Consider the following 14472-nt stretch of genomic DNA (forward strand, 5'->3'; position numbering starts at 1 on the left):
CTCCCTCAGGGTCCAGCTCACGTTGTCATCTCCTGCAAGCCCTTCCTCCTTTTCTCCATTTGGAGATAGCTACCTTTTCCTCTCAGTTGAGGAATTCACAGTGAGTGAATTATGTCTCTCATACTGCTTCCACAATTGGATTCATAATGGGATCTGTGTCTGACTATTGTGTGCTTCCAGAGAGGCAAAGGGCCCTGCACTGAAGGCATGACTGACTCAGTGAATCAGTGAGCCCACCCTTTGGGATTTTGTGTCTCTCAAGACCTCTCGAGTGCCGGAGGTGTTCATGGGGCTGAACCACTCAAACCCCTGAGGTTGCAGACCTCGTTTGTACTGAGACCTCTCCCTTCCTCTTCACAAACCACCTCCTTACCATCCTCACGGCTGGGGTGTGATGTCAACCCTTGAGGAACTTGTCCCAGTGGTGTAGCAGAGCCACAGAAGCATTGGACCTGAGGCCCCCTGCCTGAGTTTCAGCCCCAGCTCTGCCTCTGCTTGCTGGCAGGTCATGTGTGCATCATGGGCAAGATATCTTTTTGCTTCGTGTCTCAGTTTTCTTTTTCTGTTGCCCTCAACAGGAAACCCTGTGGTATCCATCTCATAGGGTTGAAGTGAGAAACAGAGAGGTGGTAGTCCTTGTAGACACACAGCATGGTGCCTGGCACATAGCAGGCATTCAGTAATGACTGCACGCTGCGTGTATAAGGTCCTGGGAGGTTCTCGTTCACTTCTAGGTCAGAGCTAATTACCTGGCAGCACCTGGGCTAGTTATGGCCCACACATGAACGTATTGTTTTTGTGGGGTCAAGGAGTGTGGAGGTGGCTACAGGAGGTTTGAAAAGAACAGGAAATATAGGAGACAGGATTTATGATTTCTCTTGAGAACATTAGAATATCTGAGGTGGTTACGAATATGATGATTACGAATAGGTGATTACGAATATGGGCTCAGAAGTCAGAGTCTGAATTACACTGGTTCTGCTGTGTCTATGCCGTGTGATCCCCATGCAAGTTGCTTAACTTCTCTGTTTCTCAACTTCTTTATCTCTAAAATGGAGATCACAATAGCACTTCATTGCTTCCTGGGATTATTAACTGGGGCAAGCTATTGTAAGCTCTTGGTACACTTGCCTGTTGAAAGCTGCTTGGTGCACTAGTAAAGAGTAAGTAGTGTGCGCTGCGTCTGTTCTCACCCGGTCAGTTCTTCTGCTGTTGCTACTAGCCAGCAACCCTGGGCCCCCAATCCCTCCGGCGCCCATAGTTGGCCGGGAGCAGTAGAAACCTCCATAAGTTGGGCATGAACTTCCAGGTCGCCAGGCGCTCGCCATTGCCTGTCACCTTACATCTGCCCTATTCTCTTTTAACAGTTTTGTCTGTTAATCTGTTGGCAGAATCCACTCCTGTGCATTCATGTCCAAGAAGGCTGTGCTGTGAATCTCAAGGAGCAGTTAGCACTTGGTGTTAGTTCTTAACGTGTGGTCCAGAACAATAGCATCAGTATCCTCTGGAAACGTACTCTCAGACCTCACCCCAGACCTCCTGAATCAGAAACTCTGGGAGTGGGCCTAGCAATCTGTGTGTTAAGACTCCCGGTGGCTTGTTCGATCCCTATTGCAGTTTGCTAACTACTGATTTAACACGTGTTCTATATTCATATTGCTTACATCCAGTAAAATAATTACGTTCAGCTTTTTACAAAAGCCCTTATTTGTGTTCTGAGATCACAGATTATATCAAAGCTAACTTTTTTTTTTTCCTTTTTACCCTTGTTCCTATTATTAACGACTCTGGTATAGCATTTTATTCCATAAGCGTCGTAGAATTTAGTATTTGTGATGGCTAGTTTGGAAAGTTCTTTTCAAATAGTTGCTTTGCATTCTGTGACTGTGATTTTAAAGTGGCTCTAATATGCCCATTCCCTAAGTTCTTCATTGATTATTTCACTCTGTACAGCAGGTACTCAGCATTTGACTGTAATGATACTATAATAGAATTAAATATTTGTGTTTAGGGTGGGCATAATTTTGGAAATTTTATCTTTAAAGATCTTTTTAAAAACTTCTATTTGAGAGAGATAGAGAGAAAAAAAAGATCGAGTGAGCACGGGCAGGGGGAGGGGTAGAGGCAGAGGAAGAAGCAGGCTCCCTGCTGAGCAGGGAGCCCGATGTGGAGCTCGACCCCAGGACCCTGGGATCATGACCTGAGCCAGAGGCAGACGCTTAACCCACTGAGCCATCCAGGTGCCCCTTGAAAGATCTTTTTAAAAAAATTGTGTCTATTATCAAGATGCAGTTACTTATATACAGAATTAGAGTCTACATATGATTGTTTAATGAACTGAGTAAAGGCAGTGTGGATTTAGTGGCCTAACAGTTACCATGATTTAATTCTTTTATTTCAGAGAATGAAAATCAGACGTTAAGAATATTTTCTAGAAGACTTTTGGACATTATAATATGCTACTGTTACAGATTTTACTTAACCAAAACCAGAGCACATAGTTAAAGCCTTTTGTCTGTAGTTTTAAAACTGAAATGTTGATAGACATTAACCCCAAAGCTCTACATGTACTGTTTAGTAATACTGCTTTCTTCATGTTCATTTACTAGCAAACCCAGGAACACCCCCAATTTCCAGGCCCCTGGGTACGTGCTATATAGGAAGACAACTAAAAAGAGCTTGCATTTTCAATGAATTTATATCACTTTTGATAATAAAAACATGAGTGAGAATTGGCTTCCTCTTTGTTTTTCTAGTATGTAAAAATAAAGCCATCTTGGATTATTTTATCAAATATTTATTGATTCACAATGAGACACAATCTCTGCTCTCAAAAATATACATAGATTATTAAAAGAATAGATACCATGTGTGGGCAAGTAATTACAAAGCAGCGTGATACGCACCATAATGGAGGTGTGACAACAGAGTGATGGAGGGGGTGATTGGGTTTGAGATGGTGATGGGAGGTTGGCCAGATGAGATTTCATGGACCAGGTGATGGCATCTTAGGGTTTCATGGATGGGTTAGAGGGAGATTTACGTGTGCAGTGAGTGGTCCAGGGGCAAAAAGGAGCAAGACATGTTCTTACAGTTACAGATGTGTAATGAGTGTAATGGTCCAGGTATGGAAGAGCAGTTAGGAGATAAGGCCAGAAAAGTGGGTAAGTTCCAGGGCCTTCAGGGCCTTGGAGAACATGGGAAGAGGCCTGGGTTTCACCTATGGTGATCATGTTGGAGCCAGAGGCACCTTTACAGAGCATGACTGCTCTTTTGTGCGTTTTCTCTAGAAGATACAAATCTGTGCCCACAATTCTAGATAACCACATTTTAGTTTTTTTGAAGCACAAAGGGATTCAGGAAGAAACGTGGAGGTAAATAAGTACCTACAGGTTACCATCCTTTGCAAAATTTCCCGGTATGGATGCTATCAGTCGTGGGTCAGCAGTTCCATCTATAAATGTACCAAGAATGACACAATGGTGACATATCGTATTTCAAACATTTGTAATTCATGGTCTGCAAGGAATATTGTGGGAGGTATCAAGAAAACATGACATGGTTTCTGTCTTTAAAACATGTTGTCTTTCTTAAAGAATGCTAGCCATCTTTTGGGGATGCAGTCAGGAATATCGCTAACTAGCGAAGGGAAATTTGCCACGAGCGCCCTAACACATACCCAAACAGTGGGAGAAGTAGTTATTTTCCACCAGAGATGTGAAGCAGGAGGATAGGGGTTGTGGCCTAGAAAGGCTTTGCTGAGTTGGTGGCATGCGTAGTCAACTGCCATTAGAGTATTTGCTGGGCAGAGGGAGAATTCCAGAGAATATGAGTCCTGTATTCTTGCCCTTAAATTGTACACACTTAAGACATAAGCAAAGTACTATAGTACAATATTTTATGTGGCTTAATAATGGTCTATGCCTCGTATGGGGTACTGAAATAATGTCACTACTCTTGGTAGTAGGCTCTTTATAATGAGAAATTCCTTCACTCAGGCTTTCTCAGGGTTTTCTGACCCTATTTCAACTCCCCAGATGTTTCATATCTAGCATCCCTTTCAACCACTAGCTTCAGCTTTTGTCAAAGGATTTTCAAGTTTTTTTGTTTTTAAATCAGCAAGTATCAACAGTTGTGGGGCACCAAAGCAGTAGTGTTGTTTGAATTATGTATGTAAAAGAATGTGAGAAGGTGTTTTGGAAGGGAGGTTCTTAGTAATTTACATTTATCTATACTGTTTTCCAAAATGCTTTCAAAAAGATGACCTCTAGTGGCCACTTGCTTTCTGTTGCATTCTCTGACCAACACTTCATTCTGCTCATCAGTTAATCTACGTGGAATTAAAATTTATATAATACTTTCTGTAAACCAGGGTAATAACATGTAAGAAAACATTTGTCCCATCTGTTTTCCTTTCATTGCTTAAGCTTGATTTCAATATCAATTATCTTTTGAAGTCTTTCCAATTAAAAAGAAGGTGGCCATGATAAAGTTATCAGCTTAGAGTTATATTGTCTGTCTGAGTAGTTTGATTTTCTTGGGTCGATCCTGTGGTCTTTCTGCCTCTCATACAAGGCAGGCGCTCTGTGAATTTTTTACATAAGAATATGTATATTAAGGGATCCATGCAAATGTTAGCTGCTGCCAAAAAGAGAGTTGTTTCTTTAGCTATAAACAGTTGATTTTGCAACCTGCAGTCAGTTTTGCTGTTGGTTTGACTGTGAGTGTATGGAACTCTGGCAAAATGAAACGGAGCAAAACACACAAAGAATACAGCCACCACAACGAATACTTTACCTTCCAGCTTTGTGTTGTGTTTGCGGTCCTTACTTCTGGACTTTTTATAAGAGCTGTATACTTTTTTTGCAATCACCACATAAAACAGAAGCATTAGAACAAAAACCGTCCAGAAAATGAACTGGCATATGTAGTTCACCACCTGATGCCATTTCAGCCCCAGGGGACCCTTCAAAGAGGCACACTTTTTCACAGATGACGGCGTTGCTTCCTTGTTGCTCAAGATCATATTTGGCAGAGAGATCAGGAACAAAAGGAGCCAGATGAGGGTCGAGACCATTTTTGCAAAAGCAGGTTTTTGTACGAAAAATTTTCCGAAAGGCCTGATGATCTTGAGGAATCTGTCAAAGGCTATGAAGCCCAGCAGAATGATGCCCACATACATGGTCTCATAAAAGATGACGGCAGAGAAGCGACACACAAAGGCCCTGAGTTGCCAGGGTCCGAGGTGTGAGTCAGAGAGAATTTTAAACGGAAGCATGAGCGTCATTATCAGGTCGGCCACCAAAGTATTTTTGAGGTAGACAATGAAGGTGGAGGAGCTGGGGATGTGAAGGAACACCCACAAGGCCAGAGTGTTCAGCAGGATGCCGATGCAGAACACGACAGTGTAGATGACTGGGAACACCAGCTGCGCTACCCGCGTGTCCCTGGGGCACCGCTCAGACCCATTGACGCCCGTTATCACGGTGGTGTTCATGGTCTCCAGTGTCAGCTGTTACAGATAAACACACACGCAAAGGCAAACAAGCATTTCACAGTTGCGAAGAGCTACTTTTGAAAGCCGACTCAGGGGTGTAGCGCACTAACACCTTACGTTTACTCATCACAGGCAGTGCATGAGTTGCAAAGGCACACGTGGTTTCTAGCTAGAACTTTTTTAAACATGTACTACATTTTTGGTACTTGTAATAGTACCATTGCTTTTACACCCTTACGAAACCCAAATAACAGGTTCGACCTCATTCGTAAGTGCTACTTTTAACATGGCAGTAAAACAAGACCCATTTAAGAAGTCCTAATTCACGTCAGATTGCTGCACGCTGTGTAGTTCCTTATGCTCATAATCTATGGTTTCTAGAATGTCTACCTTAAAGCGGATTTTTTTTCCCCCTTGAACATTTACTTTCTCTTACAAGCAAGCCCACTCATAATAAAAGTTGAAATTCACCTTTGTTCGGGAGGATCCTGAGCTCAGTGTCTTCTGATTGAGGCAGTTATTAGTTCAGCCCATGGAGAGCATGTGAAGCAAGTGTTGTTCTGCTTTCTTATACCGGGTTTCCTTCCTCATTTTCACGTGCGTAATGTGATCAATTAGAATGTCTTCATATTCAAACCTTTGCAGATTTTCTAATAAGAAGCCTCTTTTATTTCAAGCTTAGGTACTGTTAATCTAGTGCGACTTGAATATCTTTACGTTTTCTCATCTAATAACTTTTGGCAGTTTATCTTTTCCATCTATACAAAGAAAATTTTGAGTGCCTCTTGTATATAAATAATAGGTGGCAGAAAAATAAAGAAATTAGCCCCAAATTACAACCACATAGGAGAGAGTAAGAGTTGACTCTAAAATCAGAATCATCATCTGCCCTCTTGTAGACTGCCTTGTCCAGAAATCTGTGTTCAGTAGGCTGACCTCTTTATTTTTACATTTATCTTAGTCTTTTGGTCTTTTATCTCAGAGCGATTGACATATTTTCTAAAAGTTCGGGGCTGTTAGACACAGATTTGGGGGGTTAGAATCCCAGATCCAACAATTATTGGGTGCTAGATCATAGACAAATGCTTTAGGAGCTCTCTGCCTCAGTTTCCTCATCTATATAGTGGATTTAACAATAGTATATACCTCATAACGTTATTGAGAAGACAAAAAGAGTGTCTAGAATAGTGCTGGGTATATATAAAGCACTAAAAAACGTTCATCCCTTAGTGCAGTGGTGAGTGAACTGCAGATTTCAACATAGATAATTTCACTCATTAGAAACCATTTTTGTAACAAGTTCTCAACATTTGCTGCAACATGGACGGCACTGGAGGAGATAATGCTAAGTGAAATAAGTCAAGCAGAGAAAGACAATTATCATATGATTTCTCTCATCTATGGAACATAAGAACTAGGAAGATCGGTAGGAGAAGAAAGGGATAAAGAAAGGGGGGTAATCAGAAGGGGGAATGAAGCATGAGAGACTATGGACTCTGAGAAACAAACTGAGGGCTTCAGAGGGGAGGGGGGTGGGGGAATGGGATAGACCGGTGATGGGTAGTAAGGAGGGTGCATTGGGTGTTATACGCCAGTAAGGAATCATGGAACTTTACATCAAAAACTAGGGATGTACTGTATGGTGACTAACATAATAAAAAAACTTTAAAAAAAAAAGAAACCATTTTTGGAAATCTCTCTGTATTTAATGTTGTATGCGAAGTGCTAAAGACTCAGGAATTTCATCAGTCAGCCTTGGGCCGAAGTCCATAAAATGTATCCTTTAAATCTCTTCAAGTTTGAAAGGGTGTGATTGCTGCTTTGTGTAGAGAGGGTGGTTGTCCTTGAAAGAAATGTTTCCCTGCCCGATAGGTAAAGGGAAGAGGAAATGAGGAGGCCTTATGAGGGGAATGTGCAGTTCTCCATGGTGAGTTTCACTTCACGGTTTTTGCTGCATGTTTCACCACGGAGTTGGACCAGACTGTGGGGTTAGGTTGATGGAGAATTTTGGGATGGCTTGGTTTGGGATTCTGAGAAGGAAAGTTTCATGTCCCAATGGATGTTTAAAATATGAGGCAATAGGATGCCTGATAATTTTGTTGGAACTACCCAATGTGGCAAAGTTTAAAAAATCTGTGTTTGATTCAAATAACTTGTTTCTTGGAAATACAGATTCTGGATTTCATTAATGTGATGGAATGTAATTTAAACATATATCTCCTTGCTTCAGTAGAGGAAAAATAACAAACCATTTTTACTTTTTAAGTAGAAGTATTTGACCTACATAATTAAGTATAAATTTCCCGAAATCTCCAAAACCATTATCTAGATGGAGGTTTGGAATAGTTTCAGTTTAAATAAGGAAATGCTGTACAAGATAATTTCATAATATGAAAACTGGAAATCACATTTTGGTCAACTTTCAAAATGGCCAAGTGTGGGAAACTTTCAAAAGAGGAACTGACTTAACGGTGCCCATTTCTAAAGTTATGGAATGTGTTCTTTTAAATGTGGCAAGTTTCAAAATGTTTGACCATACTAAATACCCAAGAGACCACACATTCCTGTATGTCCATGTGCTTAACATGTATTAGTTGACTTTCCCTTGATTGACAGCAATGCTTGTCCCACCCCCGCCTCGAGGGGGGTGGTATCTTTTGCCCTTGTTGGCATGTCTGAGAGGCTGACCAGCAGAGCAGATAGGAGCACTGTCTCAGGAGCCAGAGTGCCTGGGTTCAATTTCTTGTTGCAGCTCTTATTTTCTTGTGACCTTGGGCAAGTTACTTATATTTTCTAGGAAACTGTTGCCTTCTCCTTACAATGAAAATAAAGAATAATATCTACTTTGTTGGGTTGTTAAGGAAATGAAATGAGTGAAGATTTACCAAGTGCGTAGACTAATGCATGTCACGTGGCAGGTGTTGGTATGTTTCTTATTGAATGAAGTTAGAAGAAAACTGGGATACCATGTATACCTTTGGGGATAGCTCACAAAAGTCGGGTGGGGAAAAATCAAAGATGAAATGAAAGATCCCAGAAACTAGAAGCTTGCCAAATGGGAAGAAACCAAATTTTAAATCCTATATATAGTCAAAACCAATAAAATCAGTATAGCTAGTGACTATACTGCTTTACATGATAATATGATCTTATTTACTTTTCTAAACAAAAATCCTCAGAGATGATCCCATTTTACAGATAAGAAAATTGAGGCACAGCAGTTAAGCAGGCCAACTTCAAACCCTCATAGTCTGGTTCAGAGGCCATACTCATGCTCATTACGTCATGCTCCCAACTTTGAGAAACCACAGATAGGGTGAACTGAAATTGTTTACTAGATTCTAGAGTTTCTGAGCTTTGTATTACTGATTGATGAGTGAGGAGTAACAATCAACTTTAAAGTTTAATGGATTTGTGAAACTTTTTTCCTTAAGGTGAAGTTTGTGGTTGAAAATATAAAATGGTTCCAAGTGGTATGATCCCAAGAGAATTAAAGAAGATACATTGAAAGCTCATAGAAATTAGAAGCCTGCCAAATGGCAATAAACGATTTTTTCCATTTGCAGTCTCTTTTGGGATTTTCCTTTGGATCAGAATTAACAGTCCAAAGGTTCCTGTTGATGTGGCTAACCAGTACCATCTAAATAATATCTGAAAAGATGAGGAAGTATTTGTCTTGATTTGGAATGAAAGTCATAGTGGGAACTCCTACAAAAAGAGCCTTTTACTTCCCATCAGATCATAGCACGGTACTTTCTCAGATGATATGAAATTGTTTAAAAAAATTCCACACTGGATTAACTGAAAGTGGAAATAATAATAAGTTAAAATAAGTTATGTAGTTTAACATTACATATAGAAGTGTCTATAAGTAGAATCAGTATTAGAAAATCTCTCTACATGTGAGTGGAAACAGGCAATGAAGTCATAGTATTACCTGAAACATATTATTATCTAGTTTCATCTTTTTATTATAAAAGGAAAACAAGTTTGAAGAATTCAAATATAAGCATGTGTATAGTAGAAAGTGAAAGTTAATCTCCCCTTACAGATGCTTACCAATTGTCAGCAAATATATATATTTACATTTATTGACATATCAGATCTTTGTTTCCTTTTCATGTCTGTCCATGAATATTTACCTATTTTTTAAAAAAGGTTATATAAAGTTACCATTATATAAAGTTTGGTTAAGCCATTACTGATTGGCATTTCGTGTTTTTTCTTTTTTCCAAGTTTTTCTCTATTAGAAGCAGTACTGTAGGGCACATATATGTCCATATATTTTTGCATAGTTGTTTCAACATATTTGTAGAAAATATCCTGGAAGTGGGATTGCTGGACCAAAGCTGTGCAGCAAAATGTGGAATGATATTTTCAGATAGCTTTCCGGAAAGATTGTACCAATTTACAGTCTCACTGAGTGGGATTCTTCCTTCCAACACTGTTATAAAAATCTTCTAAAGCAATTCTAAGCTTACAGGTGAAAAAAGTCCATGTAATTTAAATGTAAATGTATTTGCTTTTTAGAGTATATATTTTTTCATATTTTTATTGTCCATCTGTATTTCCCTTGGAAATTGATATTTTATGTCCTTTTCCCATTTAAAAAAATCAGGCTGTTTCTCTTTATTTACTGACTTGTAAGTGCATTTCTACATGTTTAGTTCCAACTGGCATATTGTCATCTCACTTTGGGAATCACCAGTCAGCAGAGATCGCCTAGATCTGGAATCTCTAGTTTTCAGGGTAAAGCTGCTGAAACACCTAGATGTATGAATAGTGGGTTCTTTTTCTGGATATTTTCTCCTTGTTTTTAGGGTTCTGGTCCAGAGGTTGTCAATCTTCTTTTCTAAAGAGCCACTTAGTAAATATTTAGGCTTCGCAGCCGTGCAGTCTTCATCACAACACAACGGCTCAACCCTATTGCTGGAGCAGGTAACCAATCATGGATAAAACCTGAGTGCGTGTGGCTGAGTTCTAATAAACTTTACTATGGACCCTGAAACTGGAATTTCATATAACTTTAATGCAACATGTAATTTTATTCTAATATTTTTCCTGTTACATTTGAAAATGTAAAAACCATTCTTAGGTCACAGGCTATACAAAAACAGGGGCTGGACAAGGTTTGGCTTGCAGATGATAGTTTGACCCACCTGCTTTAGACTGTTTCTATAAAAACCACTGCAAAAACCTGCCACTAACCAGCAGCCTTAGGACTTGTTAGCTACTAAGGCTGTTGGCAAGACTACATTTTGTTTGTCTCACCTTCGAACTTTTCAACTTCTGTACCTGAGTCAACCGAATTTGGCTTCACTTTTTTTTTTTTAATTGTGAAATCTGGAATTTACTATGTGTATTAAAGTTCTTAAACCTGGAAATAGTGACATACTCTGGGTATCATGAGTACTCTGTAAATACTGATGTCTCAGTCCGTCTTGAGTGGATTCAATTTGATTTTTGATACAGTAGTGTATGCTGTCTAATGTCTTTGAATAAGGAATTCCCAACAAAGTGAGATTTAGAGTTTAATATAAAATTTTCATATTATATTTAAAAACATAGGTAATTCTAAACACTTTACAATTGTTTTACAAAAATACTGTAATACCATTGGCATTTCTGGTTTTTTTCTTTGTCTTAAGGTAATTGTCCTTGCAGTGAATTAATTTAATCCAAAGGGAGAGATTATTTGGGAAAGTCTTTGCCCGCTCTGCAGTCTCCCAGCAATTCATGTGGTCATGGCATCGTGGTGTCAGTTTTAACCCACTCTCTACCCCCTGACCGGGATGGGTTGAGGGGTGGATCTGCCCTTCATTTTTCTCATATGCAAAATAAGATCAGATGCATTGATCTCTAGTTTTCTTCCATCTTAACTATCCTGCTGTTCTTACAGAATGTGCACACTTACACGCGTGATGTTAGGGTGAATGGCATTAGTCTACATGGCAAGAATTAGACTAGCAGAATGTAGAATATGCATCTTTTTTGAAGCATTCCTCTTTGTGCATTGCCACTAGCATTCATTGCTTGCTTGTAGAAGTGCCAGGGAAGTAAATGCAGCCACTCGAGAATAGATATCATTTAGAAAGTTGAGTGAGTTCAACTTTGCACTGATATTTAGGTCAGCAGAAATTGTGGAGGATTTAGATAAAAATCAATTAATACTGAAGTTCAGTGAACTTCCTTATATTGCAACTCATCCCCTTTTTCCCCCCTTCTCATCATATTTTGATATTGGTATCCATGCCTTACATTTGAGAATCACCTCTGGGGATCATAAATAATTGAGATAAATAATGTCACCTTCTAAGTGTGTTATACATTTTGTTTATATTAAAAATAGTGACTATGGCTTGTGTAGAATCATACATCATTATCATTTACTTATGAACTAATTGATGTGTTATGTCACCCTCAATAGAGACTTTGCCCAATAACATGTCATAAAACAGTTTTTACAGTTATCCTTTATTAAATGGGTTTGATGTTTAACATAGGAGTATATAAAAGATGAGTCATGGTATCTAATGTCTTTGAACAAAGAAATTCCAACAAAGTGTGATTTAGAGTTTAATATACATTTTTTTTATTACACACAAGTGACAAACCAGTAATTACAAACACTTTAACCACTTTTCTGTTAATAGTTATGCTTTGCAACCACATGATCACATTTGTTTTTCTCACTGAAGCAAATATTCATTAACAAAGTAGCAGGTAGTTTCTGGAAGCTAGTTAATAAAGGTAAGTGGCAATGATGGCATTGTACCATTAATAAAACTGGTTTCTCTAGCATCAAGGAAATACTCAGTTTTTTGGTATTAGAATGTCATAAAAATAACTTAATAACTTTGCTATTTCTGTTCTTTTTATTGGAAAAGTATTTTTAAACTTCTGTCTTTTTAATGAAAGTTAAAAACATTCAGTCGAATTACCATTTCAGTTAGTTTAAATTTCTTAGGCTTTTGCTGATAGTAAGTTAGTAGTTAATATTCTTTGTAAGGTGTCCCACTTAAATTTTTATAATGAGTATCACAGTAGATCAGCATTTAGGGGCTGGGGTGTATGTACATCTTAGTATAATTTTCAGTCAGACGCTTTTTATCAGGTTTATCATTCTTCCTTAGTTGGTTCTAACTTGATAATTACATTGTGTTCAATAACGTAGTTAAATTACAGTAGGTATTGTATGGTCACCCACTTTGCCAGCACTCCACATCATGACTTCTGCGCAGCTTGGCTTGTCACCATGATTAGATACAGCTTGTTTTGCTACACATCTACATGGTAGGTTTCTTTTTCTGCATTTTAAGATAGCTTTTAATACCAGACAAGTAAATGACAATTCTGTTGTTTTCTGCTACTTGTTCAGAGAGTCACTGTTACGCCACTTACAATTAGTATTTTTACACAGAGCTCTCCTTTTCGATGTTCCAAACACTAATAGATTGAAATATTACCTCAGGTGGTTTACATCGGAGTCTCTTCGCTTGGGTCACCACCATCCTGTTCTTTTTTCCTGTTTTGTTGGGATGGAGATGTGGCAGAATCGGTGCACCTCAGCATACTCACCAAGGAATTTTTGAAGGACTTGCAAAGGAAAAAGTAGATGAATGGATCCAGGCATGCATTTAAGGAAGTTAACCAAAGTGTGCTCTCTTTAACATAAAACAGAGTATTTTCAGCAGAGCAGTCAAAGACATCCCGGGTTTGGCTCAGGGTGTAGGGAATGCGGGCAAAATGGAAAGGAACAAAGCAAATAAAAAATACAGCGATGATAATGAAAACTTTGATGTTTACCTTTTTCTTGGGGACTTTGCCTACGCCCCTCGTTCTCACATATGACCTGTACAGTTCTTTTGTAATGAGTGTATAACATACAATGACAATTAAAAAATTAATCCAGAAAATCACTTGACAGATGTAATTGACTATTTCATGCCAGACCAGACCAAACTCTGATTTGAGGAAAGAGCATTTCTTCACATTTTTGTCTCTCGGCCTCCTGTTGGTCAGAATCATGTTGGGCAAAGAGAGTAAGAACATGAATGCCCAAATTACAACGGAGAGAATTTTAGCCCCCAAGAGATTGTTGGGGTTGGACATCTTAAATGGCCTGGTGGTTTTCTGGTAGCGATCAATAGTTATGAGTCCTAGGAATGAAATACTGATGTACATTGTGAAATAAAATATGACAGAGGTCACTTGGCACACAAAGGTTCTCAGTGGTCCTGTTCCCAGTTTGGCGTCACTGAGAATTTTGAATGGAAAAGTCAGAATCATGAGAAGATCAGAAATGACTGTGTTCTTAAGAAAAATAATGAAGTTGGATTTACTGCGGATTTGAAAGAAAATCCTCATTGCCAGGCTGTTTGTGATGAGTCCAACAAAAAACAGGACAGTGTAGAGGAGCGGGAAGAGGACCTGGGTGATCTTGTAATCTCTGGCGCACAGGCTGCCATTCCCAGCCACAGAGGTGAGGTTGTCCATGGCTTGTGTTTCTTCTTTGCTGCCTAAGGGAGGAGAGTAAGGATTATTATTTTCAGTCCCAGACTGTTGATTTTGTGTAACTTTTTTTTTTTAAATGTTATATATTTATTTGAGAGAGAGCAAGAGAGCTGGAGGGGGAGCATAAGGGCAAGGGGAGGGGCAGAGGGAGAAGCAGACTCCCCACTGAGCAGGGAGCCCAATGCGAGCCCAAGGCAGATGCTTAACCTACCGAGCTACCCAGGTGCTCTCTGTGTAACTTTTCTGGACAGTCTTCTCTAAAAATTGAAGTTTCTGATCCTTATTGTGACAGTAAGAATACAGAAAATTGAATCTCAGCATACTTAATTGTGGCAAATACCAAATAAAATGGTCTGAAGTATGTTATATGAAGGTATAGATACTTTGTATTTCTCATTTGCTAAATGTTTGCCTCTTAAAGGACGTTTTGTTAGGCAAATGCGCACAGTGTATAGAAATGG

General features: G+C 39.0%; 3 protein-coding genes across 14 annotated transcripts in view; 1 reads left to right on the plus strand and 2 right to left on the minus strand.

Moving 5' to 3' along the window:
* MED12L (mediator complex subunit 12L) overlaps window positions 1–14472 on the plus strand; it is a 318600-nt gene that overhangs the window by 216355 nt on the left and 87773 nt on the right. The window lies entirely within an intron of this gene.
* P2RY13 (purinergic receptor P2Y13) lies at window positions 2777–6099 on the minus strand. Of its 2 annotated transcripts, XM_087870288.1 has the most exons (3): window positions 5969–6099; window positions 4798–5512; window positions 2777–3454 (listed from the first exon to the last, which is right to left on the minus strand). In XM_087870288.1, the coding sequence occupies exons 2-3, from the start codon at window positions 5495–5497 to the stop codon at window positions 3387–3389; spliced, it is 768 nt and encodes a 255-aa protein (XP_087726414.1). In that variant the 5' UTR covers window positions 5498–5512; window positions 5969–6099; the 3' UTR covers window positions 2777–3386. The 2 variants fall into 2 exon arrangements, with proteins under 2 accessions (XP_087726414.1, XP_045668632.1); XM_045812676.2 differs by having other exon boundaries at window positions 2777–5512.
* The window catches only part of P2RY12 (purinergic receptor P2Y12), a 45255-nt gene continuing 42735 nt past the window's right edge, over window positions 11953–14472 (minus strand). For both annotated transcript variants that reach the window (XM_045812663.2, XM_045812653.2), the window contains exon 3: window positions 11953–14016. In XM_045812663.2, the coding sequence (XP_045668619.1) occupies window positions 12974–13993 (1020 nt within the window). In that variant the 5' untranslated portion in view covers window positions 13994–14016 and the 3' untranslated portion in view covers window positions 11953–12973. The remainder of the gene's footprint in view (window positions 14017–14472) is intronic.

Source organism: Ursus americanus, chromosome 20 (assembly GCF_024610735.1).
Source record: "Ursus americanus isolate L20-20 chromosome 20, mUrsAme1.1.p, whole genome shotgun sequence".
In the NCBI taxonomy this organism is placed as follows: Eukaryota; Metazoa; Chordata; class Mammalia; order Carnivora; family Ursidae; genus Ursus; species Ursus americanus.

Bases quoted from the DNA above. Each gene is read 5' to 3' on its own strand.
- P2RY13 (XM_045812676.2), bottom strand. From the start codon at position 5,497: ATGAACACCACCGTGATAACGGGCGTCAATGGGTCTGAGCGGTGCCCC.